The 23,985-nt window shown below is 62.3% G+C and overlaps 2 protein-coding genes across 2 annotated transcripts; one reads left to right on the top strand and one right to left on the bottom strand.

Annotated features, from left to right (window-relative positions):
• Positions 1-1,297: 1,297 nt before the first annotated feature.
• Positions 1,298-13,635, bottom strand: DPEP1 (dipeptidase 1). Its single transcript, XM_045987556.1, has 11 exons — positions 13,495-13,635; positions 7,338-7,541; positions 3,758-3,890; positions 3,400-3,532; positions 3,123-3,273; positions 2,878-2,947; positions 2,385-2,561; positions 2,218-2,302; positions 2,054-2,129; positions 1,717-1,852; positions 1,298-1,640 (listed from the first exon to the last, which is right to left on the bottom strand). The coding sequence occupies exons 2-11, from the start codon at positions 7,439-7,441 to the stop codon at positions 1,473-1,475; spliced, it is 1,233 nt and encodes a 410-aa protein (XP_045843512.1). The 5' UTR covers positions 7,442-7,541; positions 13,495-13,635; the 3' UTR covers positions 1,298-1,472.
• A 4,092-nt stretch (positions 13,636-17,727) lies between these two features.
• Positions 17,728-18,962, top strand: LOC123931185 (translation initiation factor IF-2-like). Its single transcript, XM_045988044.1, has 2 exons — positions 17,728-17,981; positions 18,168-18,962. The coding sequence occupies exons 1-2, from the start codon at positions 17,728-17,730 to the stop codon at positions 18,514-18,516; spliced, it is 603 nt and encodes a 200-aa protein (XP_045844000.1). The 3' UTR covers positions 18,517-18,962.
• The last annotated feature ends 5,023 nt before the right edge of the window (positions 18,963-23,985 follow it).

The following is a 23,985-nucleotide window of genomic DNA, read 5'->3' on the forward strand; positions in this document are numbered from 1 at the left end:
GCTGTGGGCACCGGAAACCACACACGGACCCCCGCTGGGCCCCAGAAACCACACATTAGCCCTGCTCAGGCTCAGTCTGGCCGTCCGCTCCTCACGCGTAACTTACCGACGGCAGAAATCAGCCTCCGTGTCCTCCCGGCTTCGCTCATTTGTCTTTCCACAAACCAGCGCCCCTCTGTGGGACGGCTTGCTGAGCCGAGGACGGCCCGCACGGCCCTTCCCTCGGCCTCCCGGCGCTTCCCTGTAATGTTCCTGCCCTTCTCGCACGTGCCAGTCCCCATGGTCCTCTTCGGTCATCCGTGTTCCCGTGAGTGCCCCCATCTGGCCTGGTCTTGACTTGGTTTTCAGACATGTGAAATGCGCCAGGACTTAAGAGTTGGGACGGAATCCTGGCTTGTCCGTGGCTGGGGGACAGCCGCCAGCTCCCAGGTCCCTCACGCCGCGCACGTCTGCCTGTGCACGGGACCCCTGGTTGTGCACCCCGTGTGGGCCTCATCACGGGAGAGGTGGGCCCTGGAGGAGGCTTCCCGCAGCCGGGGGAGGGGTTCGCGCAGCCTCAGGAGACGTCTCTCGAGGTTGGAACAAGCTTGAGTGAACATGGTTGTGAACTGGCAGGACATACTGACAGCGGACGGCCGTGAGCCCCCGGGACCGGGTCAGGCTCTGGGTGGCATCCGCAGCGGTGGGCTCTCCGCGGTGGTGACGGTTAGTGCACTGGGCACCCGCTTCCCGCGGCCTCTGCCAGAAAAGCCCCTGTGACAGAGTGGGGGCTGTGGACGGGCCCCGGCCACCTCAGGACAGAAACGCTCTAACGTTAAATCCCTCCAAAGTGATCCGCACAACCCCACCGCACGGCGCTGCGCACTCACTTGCGGGCACCTTAGGGCACAGAGCACCACGGCGGGGGGCTCCTCCCGCGGCAGTAAAGCCTGTACCTGTCCGGGCGCCGTGTTCGTAGGGGCTCCAGCCTAGAACGGGGGAGCAGGGCCGAGGGGCGGGCTGTGGGCAACACGTGGCGTGAGGATGGGCTGCACACGTGTGGGGGGTGGGACACGGGCGTGCATCATGGTGGGGGGTGCGGGGGAGGGGCAGCCGCAGCCCACGTGGTGTTTTCCGAGATGGAGGCAGGGCCCCTGCTGTGCTCTTTCGAAGACCCCGAGCCCTTTCTGACCCTGCTCTCCCAGGACCCAGGTGCTGCTGTGTCCTGAGGTCCAGCCTGGGACCGTTTTTACAGAATCTGCCCTTGGATGCCCAGGAGACCCCCTCCAGGGCTGGGGTGCCGAGGACACACACCCTGTTGACTCAGAAGGGTCGTTGCCTTTATTGATGGTAGCGCTGCCTCGGGGGGGCCCAGCTACGTGCTCGGGAGAGGCCAGGTCTTGTGCGTGGGGAGCGCTACCTGGCATCTCTCTGCCCCGTGGCCACGGTCTCCCCAGAGCTGTAGGAGCCCCTGAGGTCCAGACCGCAGGGCATCACAGAAGACACAGGCCAAGGAGGACGGTGCTGAGGGAGGCCAGCAGGGCCCCCGGCGGGCGGTGGAAGCTGGGAGCCTCTGAGTAGCCGTACGTCGTCCTGCAGGAGCCCTGCAGCTCGCCCAGGGGGATGGGCACCTCCTCGGGGGTTCGCGCGTGGTCGCTCACCTGGGGACAGACACGGGGGCTGCCGGCCTGCCCGCCTGCCGGGAGGGCTGACTCCGGACAGCAAAACCGTCCTCACCTGTTCCACGGCCTCAAAGACCCTGAGCAGGTTGTTGGCCAGCGCGCCCCTGACCTCTGCCTCTGTCCACTGCCTCCTGAGCAGCTCGGCCACCAGGTCTGGGTACTTGGACACGTCCTCAAGCCCCAAGGGGAGCCTGAGGTGAGGGCGGAGAGAACCAGGGTCAGGGCCTCGGCCCTTCCTCCTCCCCACAAATCAGAGCTTCCCACGCCTTGAGAGGGAGACGTGCTGGGCTTGTCCGCAGTCACACACATCCTAGCTTCAGCCCCTCCTGACGTGTTGGGGGGGGGGGCTGACCCTCCTGGCTCCTCTACAGGACCCCGGCTTTGCCCCTTACCTTGAAACACCGTCATAGTCCCCACCAAAGCCCACGGCTCCGGCTCCTGCCACGTTCTTGATGTGGTCCAGATGGTCTGCCAAAGAAGGCAGCAGGGGCGGGTCCCAGCAGCCACCCTCCCCCGCCCTCCCCGCCCACAGCTGTGGCCGCTCTCGTCCACCTACCTGCTACCTGGGACAGGGTGGCCTCCTTTTGGCAGGAGACATAGTCGTTGTAGAAATTCACCATCACTAGGCTGCCTGTCTGGTTCTGCTCAGGACAAGGGCACAGCTGTGGGCGCAGGAGAGGCACCGCAGGCCAGACCCCCGCGCCCTGGCCCGCAGCCCCTCACCACCAGCTGGAGCACGTCATCGGGCACATTGCGCCGGTGTCTGCACAGGCTGTAGGCTGAGGAGTGGCTGAAGATGATGGGAGCCTTGGACAGACGTAGGGCAGCCTTCATGGTGGCCACGGACACGTGGGCCAGGTCAACGATGACGCCCAGTCGGTTCATCTCCCTCACCACGCTCTGCATGGACACGGCCACGGGGCCAGCAAGGCTGCACTGGGCACACCGCCGTTTGCACGGCCCTGTGGGGTTCGCTGCAGCTCCCCTGACCAGTCTGGGCATGGGGGGCGGGATTGGGCAAGGTTCCCTTGCTGGGCCACATGCTCGTGAACTCTTCGGGGCTGGGGGAGCCCTGCACTTTCCGGCACGTGCCCGCCCTGGGGTGGGTCCTGCCGGCTCCAGCGGATTGTCAGCCAAGGGCCCGAGACGCAGGACCCTGTCTGCTGGGTCACGTCTCCAAGGGGGACTGTGGTCCCTGCCGAATGCCCCCCCTCACCTGGCCAAAGTCGGACAGGCCTTGGCTCTGGGCCTGGTCCTCTCCGGTGTCCACCAGCCAGTTGTCAGCCCTGGGAAAGGGGACAGCAGGTGTCCCAGAGGCAGAGTGGTCATCCTGGTCTGCCCATGTCCCAGACACCCCCCGACCCCCACCCTAGGACAGGAAGGTGCGGGAGGAAGGGCTCATGTCGGACCCCGGGCCCAGGACCCTCCCGTACGGCTCGGGCCGTCCCTGGGGGCCCTTACCAGGGCGTGTTGCAGCTGTGGGTGAGGGTCAGGTAGCGCATGCCCAGGTGGTAGAGAGCCCGCAGGACGCCCAGGCTGCTGTCGATGGAGTGGCCACCCTCCACGCCGATGAGACTGGCCACCCTCCCCTCCTGGAAGGCCTGCCGGATGCCTGCGAGGATAGCCAGCTGGGGGCAGCCCGGGGTGTCCCGGGGCTTCCACAGAGGGCACCCCTGAGCGGCGCCGGGCTGGGGTGGGGAGCCGCAGGGGCTGGGGGGCGGGCCGCACCGGCACCCACCTGTGCTGTTGGTGACGCACACAAAGGTCTCGGGGTACATGTGGCACATGCGGTGAACGACGTCAATCTGCTCCAGGGTCGTCCTCACGGCGTCCTTGTTCTGGGTGTCGCAGGGGGTGTATGCAGACCAGAACTGGGGGCCCAGGGAGAGGGGCGGGGCGCTGAGGCTCGGCCCCACGCCCACATGCCCGCGTCCCGCTTCCCTCCTGTCTCGGAAGCCCTCCCCTGGCCTGTGTGGCTCGGAGACCCCCTGAAGGCTCGGGGCCCTAAGGTTCCCAGGTGTACCCCCCGCAAGTGAGGGCTAGCCCCGTAGCCAGGACCCAGGCAGAGGCCAGTGCGGGGCTGAGCTGGGCCATACCTGGGCCCCCACAAAACCAGCCCTGAGCTTAGGGATGTTGGTGTGGGTCTGGGCGAGGCTCGTCAGGTTGGCCGCCTTGTCCTGCAGCTGGTTGTTGAACATGGTTAGCAGCTGCCACGGAAGGTCGTTGTGCCTGGGGGAGGCCAGAAGAGAGGGTCAGAGGCAGGCAGGATGGCCACGTGGACTGGAGCCAGCCACAGGGTGGTACAGGGCTCCTTAGCTAAACCTGCCCGGCACAGAGTAGCTGCTCCCAGGGGCTCCACCCAGGGGACTGGGAGCTGAGAGCGCCTCTGGGGGGTCTTCCCTCTGAGGACTGTCCCCATGGAGAGGGAGAAGCGGCCCTGGCAGCAGGGGCAGGAGTTCAAACAGGCTTCGTGAGTAGGGCTGGCTGACCCTGGGTAGCTGGGTGTGAGACCCTGACCCTGTCTGTCTTCCCAAGTTAGAGATGAAATCCTTGGGGTGCCTGGGTGGCTCAGTGGGTTAAGCCTCTGCCTTCGGCTCAGGTCATGATCTCAGGGTCCTGGGATCGAGCCCCGCATTGAGAAGCCTGCTTCCCCCCACGCCCCGCCTGTCTCTCCGCCTACTTGTGATCGCTCTGTGTCAAATAAATAAAATATTTTTTAAAGATTTTTTATTTGACAGAGATCACAGGTAGCAGAGAGGCAGGCAGAGAGAGAGGGATTGGGCTCTCTGCTCAGTAGAGATCTCAGGGTGGAGAGGGAACTGATGGGAAGTGCAGAGCCTCAGGCCCCCGCTCAGTCCTGCGCCTCGGAGTCTGCGCTTGAATCCGCCGAGCCTGGACTGCCCAACACCTGTGGGGGAGCCCGAGGTAGATGAGTAACTGCTAGGACCCGGGCCTCGCGGGCCAGCCGCCCCTGCTCTCCTGGGGGTTCCGGCCACTAATGCGTTCTGATGTGACGGTGTGGGCTGGAGGTCAGGACACTTCTGATCACCGAGAGGTGGACGGGAAGGTGAACGGCCAGAGCCCGGGTGCCGCTGGGTGCTGCCTGGGGCAGGGCTGGGCGGGGCCCCTGGACAGGACTTTACACCTGTCCTGAGGAGGCCCCACCCTCTAGCCACCCGCCAGGAGCCCTCCAGAAGGGAGGGGCCCTTCCACCGGAGCCCAGGGTGGGGAACAGAGGCCACCTTCGCCCTGCGGTCAGCGGTCAGCACTGCTGCTCCGGAGCCTGCGGGACCCGCCCTCCTTATCTGTGTGGCAGGGGCGGTGTCCCTGTGATGATCTGAGGACACGGTCCCTGCTCCAAGGGGGGAGGTGAGAGTTCCCCACACTTAAAGGACAGCTGCATATTGTAGGAGACTGCTGGTGGCTTGTTGCCCATCCTCCACCTTTTCCTGGGTAAGAGCAACTCCTAATTTTTTAAGAGTACTTACTTGTCGGAGAAAGAGAGCACAAGCAGGGGGAAGCAGGCTCCCCGCTGAGCTAGGAGTCCAACCGCAGGACTCGATCCCAGAACCCTGGGATCATGATCTGAGCCTAAGGCAGACGCTTCATTGACTGACCCACCCAGGCGTCCCCCAAGCCCCCTATTTTTAGCAGGGAGCATGGCCATTTGAAATAGATACTTTCCTGCCGCTTAATAGCCGGGTGTGGCCATGTGACTAAGTTCCGCCCCTTGGCAGCTTCCAAAAGCTCTGGTTGACAGACAGCTGTTGCTCACTCTGCCCTTTCTGTGTCCTTCCTCATTCCTGCTGGCCAGCATGCAGATGTAAAGGCTGGAGCCGGTGCAGCCACTTTGCACCACGAGGCGACTACGGGAATGATGGTCACCATGTTCCTTTATAGAACACTGTGTCAGGACTGCCTCTAGATTTCTCTTGCTGAAACCACTTCCTTGGGTCTCTCCCCTGCACGAGTAATGCCAGTAGCTAACCCTACCCTACCTGCCAGTATTGGTTTTGGTCCTATCAGTCTAGTCTTAACTTGCTCTTTGGACAATCCCAGATCCCCGAATCCCAGTTGCCTGCATATTCTGGCTGTCTAGGCTCTTTGATCCATCTTATGCCCCCATACAGGCCTCTGGACCCCCAACCCCTGTGCCCAGACCTCCCTCTCTGTGCCCAGCTGCCCTCCTCCAGCCCCTCAGAATGAAGGAGCAGAGCACCTTCCCAGTCTCATACTGTTGGCCTCCTACCGGGCAGCAGGGGCTCCGTCCAGGGTGGGAGCCCAGGGCAGCAGCCCCTGCACACACTTCTTCATCCCCCACGGAGCACACGTGAGGGGACCCTGGAGCCAGCAAGGAGGCACGGGGGAGAAAGCAAGGACAGCGGGGTGCACACTAGTCTCCGGCAGCCCCTCCCTTCTCCGGGGCTGCCACAGCTCCCTGGGGCTCCCTTAGAAGGACACAGCCCATTTTCTGTTCTTTACTTGCAGAGTTTTGTGACCGACAAAGCCCAGAGCATCTGCCAAAATGTAACAATGACTGTAACATTCACTGATCGCTTGCTGGGTGCCAGAGACACACGGGAGCAGTCCTAACATGCCCCCCCGCCCCGAGGGTGTGCCAGTGTGCCGCCGGTCGCTCTGCGGACGGGACGCGCAGGGAAGGGAGGCGGGCTCTCCGTGGGTCTGCGGGGAGCGGCAGCAGGAAGGGCAGCCAGGGTGGGAGGTCTGGGGCGCGCAGCTGGCATTGCACACAGGTCAGCAGAGCCCGGGAGGAGGGGGGGTGGCAGCATGGATATGAGGACAAGCAGGGACGGGGGAGCCTGCCTGGAGCATCCAGGGGCGTGGGGATGGCCAAGGGTGGCAGGGAGGGGTCTCGGAGGCCGATGGAGGGCTCTGGCCGTACTCCGAGCTCAGTGGGAGCCATGGCGGGCAGGGACTTTGAGCCAGGAGGACAGTGTCTCCCAGACTCCCTCTGGCCACAGCATTGAGAGCAGACCTCAGCTGTTGTGGTGGAAGCCACGACAGTCAGAGGCTCGCTGGTGACCCGGTGGAGGTGGATATGGGGGCTGGAAAGGGGTCAGCAGGAACGGGTGGGTCAGTGAGTGCACGGGAGAGGTCAAGATGTGCACACAGCGCAGAGGGACCCAAGGGTCTGGGGCCTGATGAGGTCTCCTCCAGGGGAAGCAGGAGAGGGAGGGGAACGAGAGAAGTCTCAGAGGAAGGTCAAGAGGCCCAGGAAAGGCCTCCCCGGGGCCCACGGTAGATGCCGCTCTCCCCTGCAGCTTCCAGGGAAGAAGCTGCCCGAGAGGAACAATAGCTCCTGGGCTATGTGGCTAGTTGGAGGCATACCTGGGGCCAGGCCACAACACCTCCGACCCTCCATACCCAACACCCACTCTGAGCTGGGATCTGGCCCCTGGGGTGCCGGGGGGCAGGACGTAGGGCACCCCAGGAGCTGCTGAGGGCCTGGGGTCTTGGACCTGCTCCATTCCTGCTGACACTCTGGGGGGCCCTCAGAGACCTCAGAAGGAGCCGAGACCAGCAAAGGGGAAGGGTCACGCTGTGGATGGAGACCCCGACTCACGGCAGAGAACGGCTGTCCTCGCGTCAGCGGCATGAGAGCCGCTGTCCCCTCCAGCCCCGATCCCCAGCCCTGTCACACGAGTGGTGGCTTACCCGTCGATGACAGGTGTGGTCCGCAGGATCTTCTCAGCCTCATCCCGGAACTGGTCTCCGGAGCAGAGGGCCACGAGGGGCCAGAGCCACCAGACCGTCCGCATGCTACCGTCCGCAGGAGCCTGCTCGCCACGCTGTGGGGCGTCCGTCTGGACCTTGCTGCTGGGGGCCCCGCAGAGCCCGGCTGCTCTGCAAGGAGCTGCTCTGCGTGCAGAAGGGGGAGCAGAGGTCTTCGGTTGGGCGATCCCCGCCAGGAGCCGTCGGCGCCAAGCTCCCGCGTTCAATCAGTAACCAGCACTTCCCTGGGAAGGGGGTGGGCTGGGCAGAGGGAAAGTCCTGGCCCCTGGGCGCTGGCAGCCCGGCCCAGGCATTGTCACAGGCCACTGACCCAGGGGAGCACCCAAGGCTGGGTGAAAGGGCAGACTTGGGAGGGGTCAACGAGTGTTAACTGCGTCCTTACTCTCACCGCAACCTGCGGACCGACATCTGCAAAGAACTGACACCGGTCAGAGTTGCCCTCCGTGATGCACCCCGTGTCTGCCCTTACAAGGGCGTGAACGCAGAGGATGGCACACGGTCCCCCCCCGGGGGGGTCCCACCACACCCCCCTCCCCAGCACGGGGCCCTGCAGCTCACAGACGTCTCCGCCGCCCACTGCCTGGCTGCAGGCTTCTGGCCGACTGGCCAGCTGTGGGGGCTTGGGTCAGAAATCTGGGGTGTCCGCGTTTCTCGGCCCTGCTGCCCACTCGGGGCTCTCAGAGCCCAGTCCCTGCTGAGACCAGAGGGTTGGTCCCAGGGCTGGGCCAGCATCCAGGACTCTGGGGGACAGCAGGGCTGGGAGCGAGCCAGGCCAGGAAGGCTGGTGAGAGGTGTGGGTGAGGAAGAGAGACCCCAGTCCGCCCCAGGCCCTCTCGGGTGGTGGGGGCACACGGACCCTACGCCCTCACCAGGATCCCTGAGGTCTCTGCCCTGGACGGCGTTGGAGCCTCAAGCAGAACTTCCCTGGGGAGCACCCCTGTGCCCGCCCCACCTCCAAGGATGGGCCCTGCTGCTCGCCTGAGAGGGGAGGTCGCGTCCCAGCCCCGGCTGGCCACCAGGAGCGGAGTGGCTGAGCCTGGAACTCTGCCCATTTCTCCCTGTTGCGGCGGTGGTGGGAAGGCCCACTGGGGCCGGCGGAGCGGAGGGGAGCGCCCGGGGAGGAGACGCGACCCTGGGATGCAGGGATGTCCTTGTGCCCCAGGCCCCAGTCCCCACGGACGACTTTCTCTGCCAGGACCCCGGGGTCTCCCCTGAACCTGGCCTGGGGGTTTGAGCCTCACCCAGCCCTGACCAGAGAAGACCTGCCTTGATGGGTGAGGAACAGAGTCCAGGCCCACACTCCGGGCTCTCGGCAGACCACAGTAGAGGGCGATGGGGTGCTGCGAGGAAGCCCAGGGCCCGTTGGAACCAGGAGTCCCCGTGGAGGAGACACGCACCTGCGTGCCCTCCGCTGGGACCTGCTGCAGACTCGGGCATCCCTTACCTCCGGCCTCCATGACAATCTCTTCGAGACCTGGATGCCACTTCGTGGGTGGGCTTTGGTCTGCCGGTGGCTGCGGGCCGGCCTTCCCCCTGAGAGCTCCCCTTCTCTGAGAACCTCTCCTGGAATCCGTTCTCTGCCCTTAGTAACGAGTGCCCCCTCTACTTTCCTGTCTCTATTTCTAACTCTCCTTCTTGCTTCTGAGTTGGATCCCAAGAGCACATGATGGGATTGTATTTCTTAGCCTCATCTGAGCGCGTCTAAATATGTTCCAGCCGGTCTGCTCTTTCCTGTCCTGCCCTGGCCCCTCCGCAGGTTCTTACTTTTGCCATAATTTTCAGGTTATTTCAATTCCGTATCTCTCCCACTCAGGAAGTTCCTTATTTTCTCTTCTCTTGGTAGATACTTATTTGAATTTATGTCTCACTTGTCTTACTTTCTTGGGCTGTTCCCCAGGCACGCTGACACCCTTGTGAGTTCACACGGGTAACAAGCCTGACCCACCCGCGTCCGCCGTCCAGCACCGCGACCGTGTGCTCGGGTCTGCTCCTTGTTCGTACACGGTCTTGTGGGTCTGTGAGTTCTCCTTCCCTTCATCCGTCCCCAAATGGCCCAGGTGTCCGTCCTTTGGAAACCCTCCTGAGCCTTGATTTTGATCTTCTCTGTTTTTCAGAATTCACCTGAATGATGGGCTCTGACGGCCCTGACTTTAGGGCCAGCTTTGCTCGTTGTCCCTGGACTTCCTCTTCGCACTCGCAGGGTTCGGTCCTCTCGAGCTGGCTCCCTGGTTCTCCCCAGTACCCGGGGAGCCCAGTGGAGCGTGAGGAGAGGCGAGCCCTGGCTTCAGGCGCAAACTCCTCGGTGGAGGGGCTCTCCCATACTTCAGTCCTCAAAGGAAATAGTATATCAGTGCAGTATTTCTGAAAATCAAAATCTTGTGCAAAAAAAAAAAAAAATGAATAAAAGATAAACTTTCAAGTGAAGACAGGGCCAGTATTCTGACCTCCCCTTCTGTGCCCAACTCCGACACAGCTCCACCGGCACGAGCCTCTGGGAGGCCCACTCTGTCCCCTAACGCCGGCTGCTCAGGACAGAGAGCAGCCTCTCAGGAGTTGAGCTGTGCCCGTGACCACACTCCCTTGGGCGCTACTCAGAGGAGAGGCCTCCAGGCCACTGGGGTCAGCAACACATGGGAGGCCCTATGTGACCTTGTTCAGATGTCACGGCGGTTCTGAGCGTCACAGCGAGGGTGAGCCGGCTCCGAGCCGGAGGGCAAGCCGTCTGGGCAGAGGCTGAGGCCCACACTGAGGGTCCCATTCCCCATCACTCCTTTGTCCGGCTCATAACTTGTGGGGGACGAGGCAGCGAGGCTGAGTGGGCTTGGGGTCAGGCTGCTGTGCCCTCGGCCTTGGTTTCTCTGCAGAACAGAAGTCACCATGGTCCTGTTGGAAGTGCTAACGCGTGAGCCTCCCAGAACGACGCCCCGTGGGTCAAGGCGCTCTGAACTCACGTGTGAGCCTGTTTGCCCCGTACGGCTTTGTCGTTCACCCTGGCGTTTCTGGTGGCCTTTCTTTATTCCTCCCCGGGTGCTATTACCATAGTCTCAATCTCCCAAGTGCCGGGCTTCATCTCTCGTGGCCCCTTACTTTGGCTCTATGGTTTCCTCTTAATGTCTCCACTATGCGCCTAGCTCTCCTTTTGGGTTATGTTATTTCGTCAGGGTTGGTGCTTAAATCGTTCCTTAGCAGCGGGTATGTGGGAAGTCGGGGGGGCTCAGTCCGTGAAGCATCTGCCTTCATGTCAGGTCACAACCCCGGGGTCCTGGGATCCAGCCTCACCCTGGGCTCCCGGCTTAGCGGGGAGCCTGCTTCTCCCTTTCCCTCTGCCTCTGCCCCTCTGCTTGACTACCCTCTCTCTCTGATGTGAGCTCTTCTGGATTCTCGTCTTCTTACCCAAATATACAAGAACAAGGGTCTGCCCTCCCGTGACCCCCTGGAGGAGGCGGGTGAGGACGTTGGGAAGACTTCTCCTGGCGTCCGCTTCTCCAATCTCCTCCCCTTGCTGCGGGGCTGTGTGGCATCCAGCTTCCACATCCTCGTGCGGAGCGGTCCCGGGAGAGAGCCAGGGGCCGGCCTGGCCCAGGCCATTCATTTTTAAGGACTCACTATGAGGAGAGAGATAAGGAGGGGGGAGGCCTCTTCTGCGAAGAGCACGTGCTTCACAACGAGACAGTCCCGACTTAGGACCCCACGCCGTGGCGGGCCGCGCTTCCCGGAGTCGGCTGCGGCGGAGCCTCCCAGCCACAGACTACCCTCACGGTGCAACGCTGAGTGCTCCGTGGAGAGGCGACTGCCTCGAACCTCCTGGCTGACAGAAGGTGGCAGCCGTAACTTCTGTGCTCCTGCCTGGCTCCGTCCCCCGGACACCTGGCCTGGCTGTGTTCTTGCCAACAGCCCCAGTGTGGTCCCGGCTGACAGACAGACACAAGCTTCCTGGTGATCTCAGCACCACTTCCAAGGCTTCCAGCTGAGGCCCAGACCCGGGGGCAGAGAGCAGCTGGCCCCCAGGCCCTGATGCCGTCCCGGCGCACAGGAAAGGAGGGCGTGAACGTGATGGTCTGCACCAGCTGCCAAGCCGTGGGACCATTTGTTATGCAGCAGGAGAGAACGGACGCACCGGCCACTTCCGGTCACCAGTGACGTCGGTCTTCTCGTCTGCGAAGTGGGCATGACTAATCCGAACCTCACAGAGAGCGGCTCTGCCTTCCACTCCCAGCTGCTGCCTTCTCTGTGCCCCACGGTTGCTCCCTCTAGTCCGGAGAAGCCTCCCGTGCCCGCCCCACATCTCGGTTTCGACAACATGGGCCTGCTGTGGGTGGCCCTCGACAGGGGAGTGAAGCCTGGCCAGTGCTCTTCCCAGCTGGTCCCTGGGAGGAACCGTGAGGCCCCCTGATGAGGCCTCCTGCAGACCCTCCCCGCTCCTGGCCCATGGCCATGTCCCATGCAAGCAGCCTCCACCCAATCCTCGCCTCCAGCCCGGCTTTCCCGGGAGCGCTCAGCAGTGTGCTTGCAATCGTACCACTTTTTGTTGAAATCAAGGCAAAAGTGTTATTATTGAGAAGTCAGCAGCCCCTGCCATACGCGGAAGGAACACAGTGAAAATAGACACATGGAAACAGAACAGAACCACCACGTCTCAGCCAGCGCCACGGGGGACAACACACGCAGGGACCGCTGTCCCGTCAGCGGAGGCGGCGCGCCCCACCGGCCGGCAGGACCTGTGTGCAAACCCGCACACGCAGCCAGGGGCCACCAGAGGCCTCGGTCCTGGGGCCCCTCACAGAAGCCCAGGACCAGGAATTACCAGCTGAATTCCACCAACACTACCTCCTCCCGGGGGACCCAAGAAAGCCTCTCCCACCAGCTGGTCAGAGGAGCAGCCCAGAGAGGTAGGTCACCGCAGCGTGGAGGATGCGCCCTCCTTCACAGACACGTGTGCTCTGCAGCGTGAGCACGACATGCAGAAACACACACGCACAGACATGCGCCCCCAACGCGTGGCCTGGACAGAGTGACACGTGGTGGAGACACGCCGCACACGCATGCAAACGCCCCCAGAGACACCGCCCACGTCCACATCCAGACGTCCCGGCACGGGCACACGTTCACACCTCACGACACGCCCGCCTGGGGCCACGCATGCGCACACGTGCCCGTGGACGTCACAGACAGGAATGCTCAGACGTCCCACACCCTTGCAGGGAGGATGGTGCAGGGGCACGGTGTTGCGTCCCTGGGGGCCTCCAGGGCGCAGGGCCGGCTCCAGCCTTTCCCCCAGACTACCTTGGCCCTGGAGTGTCCTTAAGCCCCTCAACCTTCCAGGCCTAGCCAGGAGGCCGCCACACTGACCTCTGCTCCCCCGTTTCCGCAGAGATGACCCCTCTGTCCCCCCAACCGTTGTCTTCAGGCTGGTGGCTTCTCCACAGCCCTCCTGGTCCTGCCTTGTCCTCTACTCCCCTGGGGAGACCACGGAATGCTGCTGGCTCCCGCCGCTGCTCTGAGCTTCCTGACCCACTGTCCACACAGCAGGGCTCCCAGGAGGTCAGCTGGGAAGGGAGGGGTCCGGCTGTGTCTCACCACCTCCCCAAACCCAGAAGTGAACTTTTTTTTTTTTTTTTTTGAGAGAGAGACACAGAGCAGGGAGAGAGGGGCAGAAGGGGAGGGAGACAGAACCCTCAAGCCGACCCCCCACTGAGCACAGACCCAGATGCAGGGCTCAGTCCCAGGACCCTGCGATCACGACCTGAGCCGAAATCAAGAGTAGACGCTTCACCGACTGCACCCCTCGGGCGCCCCCAGAAGTGACCTTCTTACCTCTCTGCCTGCCATCTATCTACCCAAGAACCCCAGAACCCAGCCTGCTGGGCCCTCCCTTCCCCCCACTCACAACACACTCCTCTGTTGCCTGAACTTGCTGCCTCTCCCCAGGCCACGCTCAGAGCCTCCCTGGGCATACAGCTGGTGCCCACTAATGAATGCAGCCTCATCAGGCGGCTCTCCAGGGGATGGGAGGAGACAGGCCACCTAGGGCCTGAGTGCTCTGGCCCCAGGCCCAGTTCCCAGGCTCCCCAAGACTCACCATGGGCAGGATGTCAAGTGCTGTCTGCCTCTAGGCTGCTGCTCCCGCTCGTTCGAGGACTGGGGTGGGGGGTGTTTTCTGTTTCTCTCGTTCGTCCCACCCCAGAGCTCTCCAGTCAGTTTCCCTCTCGCATAAAAACCCACCTCTTTAAAAACAAGTTCCGCCCGGGGCCCCTGCAATGCATCACTGCCGCGGAGAGCAGGACCCAGGGGCGTAATGTCTTACACATGTCAGCTGGTTGTGGTTTCTGCAGACACGCATGCACACCAGCCCTCAGTCAGCCTTGTGCACTCGGCCGTCCCCTGGGCCTGGGGTTCCCCTGTCCTGCAGGCTGGGCTTCCGGCCCCCAGGGTAGGCTGGCAGCCACAAGAAAGCGGGTCCCCCAGACAGGAATGTGGGGGTGCTCTCAGGTTGTCTACTAACATCAGAACCGAGGAATCGAGAGTCAGGGGTGAGGGGCCTGGGGGCTGGCGGCTCACGGAGGGCTCACCGGCCCTCTGGCAGCCTGTCCCCCAAGGACCAGGGATGCCCACCCAGACACTCTCTCCCAGTCTTCTAGGCCCTGCCCAGTGCCCTCACACCCTGGGGCCCAGGATTGGGCCCTGTCCTGTCTCGGTTATAGGAACGGGGCTGGTGCCAGCCCGGCCCAGAGGCTCAGGCCCTGGTTTCTATGCATGTCATGGGGGGCGGGTGATCTCCCCACATTCCAGCTGTTAGAGGACTGAAAGCGGTCACGGATCGGAATGTCCTCTGGCTGAGCCATGGGGACTTTCGAAATCAGGAGGATGTGGGGGACCGGGCTAGCTGTGGGATGGCTCCACCACGGGGCTGGGGAGCTCTCTCTCCGGCCGGCAGCAAGCTGTCCCGACCCCACAGGGCCAGGGACACCCAGCTGGGCCAGCAGCCTCGGCGGGGACACGGTGGGGGCATAGCCTCCTCCCTGGCTGCAGGACTCTCCTGGGCCTCAGTCACCCGTCCCGGAGTAGGAGCAGCCCCCGGTCAGGAGCTGTGGCTGCACCAGACCTGGGGGGACATGGCTGAGAGGGGCCTCTCTCCCTCTCAGAGCTCAGGGAGTGAGGGGGACACTCCAACAGAGCGAGCGACCCAGGGTGAGGGCAGGGCTGCCCAGCAGACAGCGAGCGACAGAGGCCGAAGGGCCGTGTCCGGCCCGGCCCCAGGGAAGGTGGAGGAAGACCAGGGCCTTGGGGAGGCAGGTGGACACGGACCCCGGCCTGGGATCGTTCCCCAGTCCCACAGTCGGGGAGGCACTGCTCAGGGACACGGAGACGATTGAGCAGAACGTCCCCTCTGCACCTGCCCTGGGGCACTGACATCACCCAGGAGGCCCCCCCAAGCAAGACCCCCGTCCGGGGCGGGAGGCCTGGATCTGCTGTCACGGGCTTTTCAGGAGAAGAGCCAGGCAGAGGGGAGGGACACGTGTCCACTTCAAATGTGACTGCCGGGGCGCCTGGGGGGCTCAGTGGGTTAAAGCCTCTGCCTTCGGCTCAGCTCATGATCTTGGGGTCCTGGGGTTGAGCCTGCATCGGGCTCTCTGCTCAGTGGGGAGCCTGCTTCTCCCTCTCTCTGTCTGCCTCTCTGCCTACTTGTGATCTCTCTCTGTCAAATAAATAAATAAATCTTTAAAAATGTTTTTAAAAATAAAAAAATAAAAAATAAATGTTACTACTTTTTGTAGTGTTTGAGATTATTAACATGTGCATTAAAATGGAAAATCGGATTAATTAAAACAGAAAAAAGGAGCCACCGAGGGCTCAAGCAAGCCTACTCTCTGCACTGTGACCTAGGGGGCCTGGGGTCCCCTCTGATTGTGCCCCGACCTAGCCCTGAGCCTTCTGTTTGTGAGGTGTAGGTGAGACCCCCCCACTGTTGACCTCAGATCCCCTGACTACCCACCTGTGGGCCAGGCCCCCAGCAGGGTCAGGAGTCCAGGGGGAAGGGAGAGAGGACAAGTGCGGGGGACAGAACAACCAGCCCCTGAGCTAGACAGGAGCAGGGCGGCGAGGGGCGTCCTGCTGGGGCTGGGCTGTCCCTGGATGCAGCCTGGGGGCCACAGTGCCCAGCACGGCCACACCGTGGACAGGGGAGGAGTCCCGCGCACGAGCCAAGGACCCCGCGTGCCGTCTGGGAGGACCCGAGGCTGGCAGACACTCAGGGTCCAGGCCAGGGGCTCAGGGTCGGTCCCCCCAGCAGGAGACCCAGGAGCCCTGACAGCGGGGGCCCTGCAATCCTGCCCCCTTCTGCTGCCGCCTCCTGCAGGGGTAGCCCAGGAGGAGCCTTCCCTTGGGGGCAGCGTCTGCAGACACCGGGGGCCCAGGAGGGCTGCTTCGGTGCAGTTACCCCCTTTCCCAGCTCTGGAAACTGAGGCACGGACTGCCCAGACCGCAGGGTTCCAAGTCGCTCATCTCTGCCTTTGCCGCTGCTGGCTTCCGACCCTGCTCAGGCCAGCACGGGGCGGGGGCGGGGAGAGGGGCATCTGGACACCCCCCCCCCCGCCTGCCCTGTCCCCCGGGGCCTGTCTGAGGCCACCCTCTGTGGCTTCAAGGAACAACCCTGCAGCCTCTGTTTCCCAGTGGGCCCCCTGGTGCGACGCACCCCTTCAGACCCACCGGCACTCAGGGGTGAGCCGGCCCTTCTCTAGGCCCAGACAGGGACAGGCCCGGGAGATGTGCGCATGTCTGGGGACACTAGATATCCCCTCCTGCCCATGACATCAAACACTACTGCCTCCCTGGGGCTGGACGTGGGTCAGGGACGATTCTGAATCTCGGGATTCAGAATCCCATGCAGCGCGCTGGCCTCTCCCCACAGGGAACAGCTCTACCCACCAGCCCTGGGGCCACTTCCCAGCTCCCCCGGCATCAGGCAGGGACCCCCCCCCCCCCGTCGGGTCCCAGCCTATCCTGGCCCATGCCCACCTATCCCCTCACACCCACTGAGCTCCAGACCCTGGGTCCTGCTATGCACACACAGGGAGTTAAAGTCTGTCCCCTCCCGGCATCTGGGACAGTGACGACTGAGTGAGGAAAGGGAAGCACAGGCTCCTTGTAAAATAAGTGATTTTTTTTTTAAGATCTCTGTCAAATAAATAAAATCTTTTAAAAAAAAGATTTTATTTATTTGACAGACAGAGATCATAAGTAGGCAAAGAGGCAGGCAGAGAGAGAGGAGGAAGCAGGCTCCCTGTGGAGCAAAGGGCCCAATGTGGGGCTCGATCCCAGGACCCTGAGATCATGACCTGAGCTGAAAGCAGAGGCTTTAACCCACTGAGCCACCCAGGCGCCCCAATAAATGATTTTTAAAACGTGATTTCACTGGATGTAGAATTACCTCTGAGACACTTGTTGCCCAGCAGAATGCAAAGGAAGGCCAAAGGCCCATGGGTGCTCAAGGTCATTGCTGACTGCCCTCAGGCTTTAGGAGGTGGCCCCTGCGACCAGCCAGTCAGGGTCCTGGGCTGGAGGGGGGTGCTCAGAGCCTGGGCGGGGGGGAGGGCTCAGAGCCCAGGCAGAGGGCTGGTGACAAAACTGGGCCATCCAAGCCGGTGACCTCAGGGGTTCCCACTCTGGGGCATCTTCTTACTTCCAACGGCAAAATAAAGTCAAGGGAAGGTCTGTGCATTATATACAAAGAATATGCCCTCAGGATATTCTGGCTCTAGTTTGTGAATTGTGGTTACAAGATCTGGTTTTGCCCCATGAGGGGACGCTTCCTGAGACAATCAAACGGCCCTCGTCATCCTGCCAGAAACAGGCCCTTCCCTGTGGACCACTTAGATGCTCCTTCACTCATTCATTCAACAAACACTTTCTACCTGCTGGAGAGACAGCAAGGGGCAGGGCAGGGACCCCTGCTCTCTGGCAGATGGAACTCCAGGACAGAAAAGCTTCCCGGAGGAAAGGGCCAGTAGGGGCCTTGCCAGCCTCAGCAGGTCCGGACCTCACCCTACGGACACAGAGGGGCTTCTGACTCGAAGTTGGGGTGTCGGGAAGAACACTACAGCAGGCAAGCCTGTTTGCTGTCTCCGGAGGATGGGGCTGACCAAGGTTCTCCCACCTTCCAGAAGCCCATCTGTTTTCCTCGGCTCCCAGCTGTGCCCTACTGAACCCGGGGTCCAGGGGCACGAGAGCTGACTGGCCGCCTCCCCACTGGAAAGTGCCCCCCCAGGGCGGCAGTACCCCACTGACCCCCAGCCGACTCACCCCGGCCTAGGCGATGACGGGCAGAGGGGCAGACGTGTCGCTCCTCACTCTCCTGGCCCAGGCCCCACCCACCGCCACCTGCCGCCCTCCCAGGCCGCCTCCCCAGGAAGGGGGACAAAGCGGCTGCGCCTGCCTCTCTGAATGTGGGGAAGCAGGAGTGCAGGCCCGAAGGCAGGGTCCCACACAGGCCGTTAACTGCTCCCCCGGGAGGAGCCCGTGTCCCCACCAGAACCGTCCCAGTGTTGTGGCAGGGAGACACCTGGGCAGGTGCGGAGACTAACCCGACCCTCCTCCAGTCGAAGCCAGGTCTGCGGACTCTGAGGGACAGAGGCCAGGATACGGGGTGCATGGAGGGCAGGGGGAGGAAGGAGCCTACAGCCGGGAGGAGGGGACAACGTTGTCCTGGCCAGGCCACCCAGCTCAAGGTCTGTCCATGCTGCTCCACGCCCGCAGCTGTGAAAAGTCCCAGGACACAGAGGCCCGCAGGAGTGTCTCCGCCTCAGCGGGCGCAGCACCGCACCGGAATGTCCGCCCAGTGAGTGCCGGCGACCTGGGACCCAGCGGCAACAGTGACCCTGAGAACACCTACCACCAGGGACTCACGCTCAGTGGGGACAGCTGTGTTGGGGGCACCGGAATGTCACCGCCTGGAGGGGCCGGAGAGCCGGCGAGCACCCCGAAGGAGGTGGGGGGCGGGGGCGGGTGCAGAGGCTGTCCGCGGGGGCTCTCCAGGCTCAGGCTGCAGCCAGAAGAGGGGGAGCGACCCGCGTCCAGGAGGCCAGGAGCCGGGTGCGGGGGATGACGACGGGCTTCCCTCGCGAGAGCAAAGAGCTGGGCTGCCTGCACAGACCTCCCAGGAGAGAACCTTTGCTTCCCCTCTCTGCCGGCTCTGGGGAACATTCTGTTTGTTCCTTTTCATTTAGTTCCCGAATTTGACCCTTTGTCCGCAGTAATTCTGCCTGAGCACGGGTGCTTCTCCAGAATATGTCCGACGGAGCTGACGGACGCACCTGCGGGCCTCCCTCTTCCTTCCTACGTGAGGACTGTGAGCGGCCCCGGGGGCTCCCGAACTGTCTGGCGTGTGGGGTGGGGTGTTCCCGGCTTGGGCTTTGTTACTGAAGGAGGAGGTTCAAGAAAACGGGAATGTATATGGGCTGCATTTCCTGCCTCCAGCCCCACTTAAAATGAAAACAGCTGGATTAGATCCTGAGTAAACAGAGGCAGATGGCAGAGACTCCACCAAGCACATTTCCAGAGATAAACACGGCCAGGCCCGAGGTAAAGTGTTCAGTGACTCAGTGACAAGTATCGCGGCCGAGGAAAGAATGGGGTGGGGGGCGCGGGGGGCCGAGCCGTACTCGGGTTTGTGCAGAGTCATGGCGCGGAGCGGGGGGTGAGCAGGGCTCGGCAGTCAGGGAAGCAGAAATTTACAAAAAGCAGGAAGGGCCCCCAGAACACATTTGCCATCACAGTTGGCAAAAAGCAGGGCCAATGAGGGCAAGGAAACTCTGAGCCTTGCTCAAGGATCCCACGCCTCATGTAAGTGCCCCAGGTCCGCACTCCCACCTACACCCAGTGTTAGGGAAACCCTGTTTGCTTCTCAAGACCGTCCCGCAGAGAAGCTGCTAACCAGGAACCATGAATCCCTTATCATTTAGCTACAGTTTCTCAGAAGGCCCAGAGGGGAAAAAGAATGACATTTCTTCTGGTTTGAATATTCTCTGATCTAAGAGCTCCAACTGGTATCCGCTTTGGTAAAGAAACAAGCTGTTCGAACAGTTTCGTGTCTTAGGACAGCGCTGGAAACCAGAGAACGTGGAAACTAAAACAGTGAAATTCAGATGCACTCCGCCTACTTGCTGGCCTGACGCTGGGGGATGATCGTGTTTCGCGGTCAGTGCGGGACTAAAATATGTTACTAAAAATGACCACATTTAAACCCGGGGGCAGGCGCGCCTGGGGCCTCCGTCAGCCAAGCGTCTGCCTTTGGCCAGGTCTGACCCAGGGGTCCTCAGCTCCTGCTCAGTGGGGAGCCTGCGTCTCCCTCTCCCTCCTCCCCCTCCCCCCCTTGCGCTCACCTTCACTTTCTCTGTCTCTCTCAGATGAAAACATAAAATCTTAAAAATAAGAAATAAAAACGGGGCAGGAGGAGGGGTTTTGTCCCTGTGAGCCCATGTGGGTTTGCTCCCGGACACTTACCGCCCCCACGGGTCTGGGACACGGGCCCTGCCCACAGGTGATCCCAGAAAGGAGCATCCTGGGTTGTCTCAGGCACCTTACGAGAGTCTGGGGCCATCCTGCGGATGTGACTTGAACTGTGAGAAGGGGTGTCAGTGTTTGTTCAAGTAGAACAGGCCAAGGCTGAGGCCATGGTGAGGAGGGGTTCCGTGGAGGCGGGGTAGGGTCTGCTCAGGGGAAGAGCCCGGGGAGACTTGGGGACAGGAGCCGCCAAGCTTCCTCCTGGTCACCTTCTCACAGAGCCCAAGAGCACCAGGGTCAGACTGCAGACTCCAGGGCGGGGGGCGAGGAGGAGGAGGGGGCCTTTCCCTGCTGGCAAGCGAGCTGGCAGCTGATAACAGCAGTTCCAACGCAGCGGCAGCTGCCCCCAAGCAGCCAGGAGGCTGGAAGCAAGCCTTGGAGGTGACCAGGGTCAATGCTACCTTGAGCGCTGGAGCCAGACAGTGACCCCACCTCCTGTGGGTAAGAGGCCGATTTCTGGCTCCTCCCCATCAGGCACCCCACTATTCAGCCAGAGTGGAAGCCTGACGGGGCCCCAGGACTCCACTCCACCTTATCCTCCTCTGCCCGGCCGCACTTCCATGCCCCCGCCTCCAGGCAGTCTTCCTTGCTTTACCACACATTCCTTCAAACGTGACTTCACCCCCGCCCACTGGCAAGACTCCTAAAGGCAGTGGTATTTTTCTCCACGTAATCGCCTATCCAGGTCCATCACGAAGCGAATGTCCGGGAAGCACGGTCGGTGGACGGCTAGCAGTTCGGCTCCCGACCTCGTCACGTAGCAGTGTCTCGGCCAGAAAACTGGGGCTGCGTCTCATGCACCACGTGTCCAAAAGTGAGGGAAGAGAGCAGAAAACGCACCAGCACGTCCTAATGGAGCCCTTCATATCAGTGGGCTCTAATGCGTTGTGTGGGGACAACAGTGCGGGCCCCTGAGGGAAGATCAGCTTGGAATTTCCACCTCACGCTCCATCAACACTGAGTCGATGGATGCTTGTTAATGGGAATGACCAGAAAGCACTAGAACATACAGGCTGACTGTCTAGAAGGCGTTAGAGAAAACGTCGATAGATTCTCCTACGCAGAACCAAAGAGCACATGACCGAACACCATCGAGGGGTATACAAGATCAGGGACAAACTAGGAAAGTATGTTTGTAGTAATGCTACAGCAGACCAAACGCTCCAGTAGAAGGAGCTCTCAGAGCCACTTTTCTTTTTACGATTTTATTTAGGGGCGCCTGGGGGGCTCGGTCATCAAGCGTCCGCCTTCGGCTCAGGTCATGATCCCGAGGTCCTGGGATCGGGCCCTGCGTCGGGCTCCCTGCCCGGTGGGGAGTCTGCTTCTCCCCCGCCTCTGCCTGCCTCTCCGCCTGCTTGTGCGCACTTTCTCTCTCTCGAATAAATAAATAAGATCTTAAACAAAACACAGGAAGTAGTCCAACAGGAAAATGGACAAAGGACAGGAACCAGAGATTCATGAGAAAAAAAGAAAAAAAATCCCTTCAACATCTGAGTAAAAGGCTCAAGCTCACGCAGAATGAGGGGAAAGGCAAGTTAAACCAAGACATCCTACCCGGGCAACTCTCTCCCTGCCTGTTGCCTGGTTCTCCTGGGGTGGCCTCAAGGATTGGGGTAACAGTCACCTGCTCTCTGCTTCCATCTCTTTACCTCCGAAATGGCAAGACTAACAGCGTCTGCCTGAAGGGCTGTTGCCCATGCCCTCGGGGAGCAGCAGCTGTACGGCGGGCAGGTAGAGCTCCTGTCTCGGACCACGCTTCCGCCCGTCCTCCAAGGCCTCCCTGAGTCGACTGCGCCCAGCTGGTGTCCCTGGCAGTCCCAGCTTGCTCAGACCCTAACCACAGCACAGGATTTGGAGCAGGGCGCTGGCAGGATCTCCCCCTTTTCTGGGGCTTCCCGGAATACCGTCGGGGAGGCACAAAGACGCACGGAGCTCGCCTTGACTCCAGCCACATCTCCCCGCCGGCAGGGCCTGGAAGGAGTCTGGGCCCCCAGCCGGCCCCAGCCCGGACAGCGGGCGAGGATGTCCCCTGCAGGGGCTCCCCACACCCACTGTGGCCTCCCGGCGCTCTCTACCTCCCCGGGTGATGAAAGGAAAGCTTCTCCTCTGGACAGGAAGGCCGCAAGTCTTAGAAGGAGAGGCTGGCGTGGGAGAGTCGGGCCTGAGAGGCCCCACGCCTTCCACGGTGGCCCCACTTCCTGCCCCTGCTCAGAAACCCACCACATCCTTGCCGTGGGCACCCCTGGGTCTTGGGGTGCTTCCGACCCTGCTCCCGCAGAGCAGCCCAGCCCCAGCCTCTCTGTCCTCTGCTCTCTGAAGTTGGCAAAATGGTGGCCTCAGGATGTGCCCATCCTAATGCCCATGGCTTTGACACCTCGTCTGGTAACAGGAACTTTGCAGCCAGGATTGACGTTGAGGTGAGAGGTGATCCCGGGTTACCTGGGAGGCCCCGTGTTATCACAGGGTTTCTGTAAGAAGGAGGTAGGGGTCAGAGGGACCCGCGAAGATGCCGCCGGTCATGAAGGTGGGGGAGGGGCCGCGGGCCGAGGATGCTGCGCCCCAAGAAGCTACAAAAAGCAGAAAACAGATTCTCCCCCGGAACCTCCAGAAGGGACGCATCCCTGGTGACCCTTTGGCTTTAGGGCCCCTGACCTCAGAGCTGCCAGAGAACAGGTCCGTGTGGTTCCGAGCCTGTCCAGCACGGGCGGGGGGCGGGTCAGGAGGAGGCCGGCCTGGGTCACCCCCCCAACTCGGTGCCGCGTGGCGCTGGCCCTGGTGGCCCCCGGGAGTCCCCTGCGCTGGCCTCGCTGGCCCGGGGGACGGAGGGTCCCGGAGCTGGACGTGGCGGTGGCCAGCGGCGGGGTCGGCGGACCCCCGGCCCGGGGCGGGAGAAGCGCGGAGGGCGGCGCTGGGCCCCTGCTGTTCGCAGTCGGTCCCCGCGGCTAGAGCGCAGCGGCGCGGGCGCAGGGACAGCCCGCCGGCGCCTCGGCCACCAGCACAGACGCGGCCCTCCACACTGCAGTCCCTGCGGCCGCGCCCTTCCACAGGAAGTCGCTGTCCCGTCGCGGCCCGTCGCGTGGAACCGGGCCCCTTCCCAAGCGCGGCGCCCCAGGGAGTGCTCCCGCCCCGCGTCCACCCGGAGCCCAGCGGGGCCGGAAACCATTCAGCAAACCAAGGGGCGTTTAGGGGAACTTCCCGGTTCGGACCGCACTTTGGGCTCGGACGCCGTCACGTCTGGGGTCTGGGCAGCTTCCCGGTCCTCCGGCTCAGCACCCCCTGGGCAGCACGGCTCCGTGGGGAGGATAGGGGTGTCCTGAGGCTACCGCGCAAAGGACCACGCACGGGGGACCTTAGACAGCAGAGACACTTTCCCTCTCGGGCCTGGAGGCCCAAACCACAGTCCAGGTCAGGAGGGCGAGGCTGCTCTGAAAGTTGTCAGTGAGGACCCTGGGCCTTGGCTGCATCGTCCCAGCCGCGGCAGGGCGCTCTCCTTGTCCCCTAAGGACACCAGTCACCCTAACGACCTCTCTGACCTTCATCTCATCTGTGAACCCCGTTTCCAAAGGTCCCAGTCACAGGTGCCAGACCTCAGGGCTGACCGCGTCTTTCGGGGGACACGACTCAGCTTCTGTCCCAAGGAACCCAGAGTCCGGCTGTGCTGTTTCCATGGGACACGACTCAGCTTCTGTCCCAAGGAACCCAGAGTCTGGCTGTGCTGTTTCCATGGCTACCTGAGGGCTCTCCTCCCTCGGCCTGAGCTCCCCCCGTCTGTCCCCGCTCTCAGGTAGCGTGGGGACTAGAAGGAGCGTAGAAGGAGAAACTCAACACCATCTGCAAAGCCAGGATGGGCGAGACCGACCCTCACTCCCCGGAACAGCACACTGACCCTGTCCCTGACCCCCCCCACCTGCGTCCTCCTGGCCTGGCTCCTTGACCACCGGCCAGGGCCTTCGATGCTGGTGGCCCCCACCCCGGCTGACACACGGTGGCTACCTGCTTCGTACTCGGACCT

The sequence above is a fragment of the Meles meles genome, chromosome 19 (assembly GCF_922984935.1).
Source record: "Meles meles chromosome 19, mMelMel3.1 paternal haplotype, whole genome shotgun sequence".
NCBI lineage: Eukaryota > Metazoa > Chordata > Mammalia > Carnivora > Mustelidae > Meles > Meles meles.

What these genes read in the sequence shown, in the direction of transcription:
- DPEP1 (XM_045987556.1), bottom strand. Translation starts at nt 7,441, where the DNA reads ATGCGGACGGTCTGGTGGCTCTGGCCCCTCGTGGCCCTCTGCTCCGGA. An exon ending in CTGGTTTTGTGGGGGCCCAG is followed by an intron (nt 3,533 to 3,757) that starts GTATGGCCCAGC and finishes CTGGGCCCCCAG; the next exon opens with TTCTGGTCTGCATACACCCC. An exon ending in ATGACGTGCTCCAGCTGGTG is followed by an intron (nt 2,303 to 2,384) that starts GTGAGGGGCTGC and finishes TGTCCTGAGCAG; the next exon opens with AACCAGACAGGCAGCCTAGT.
- LOC123931185 (XM_045988044.1), top strand. Translation starts at nt 17,728, where the DNA reads ATGACGGGCAGAGGGGCAGACGTGTCGCTCCTCACTCTCCTGGCCCAG. An exon ending in GCAGGGAGACACCTGGGCAG is followed by an intron (nt 17,982 to 18,167) that starts GTGCGGAGACTA and finishes CCACGCCCGCAG; the next exon opens with CTGTGAAAAGTCCCAGGACA.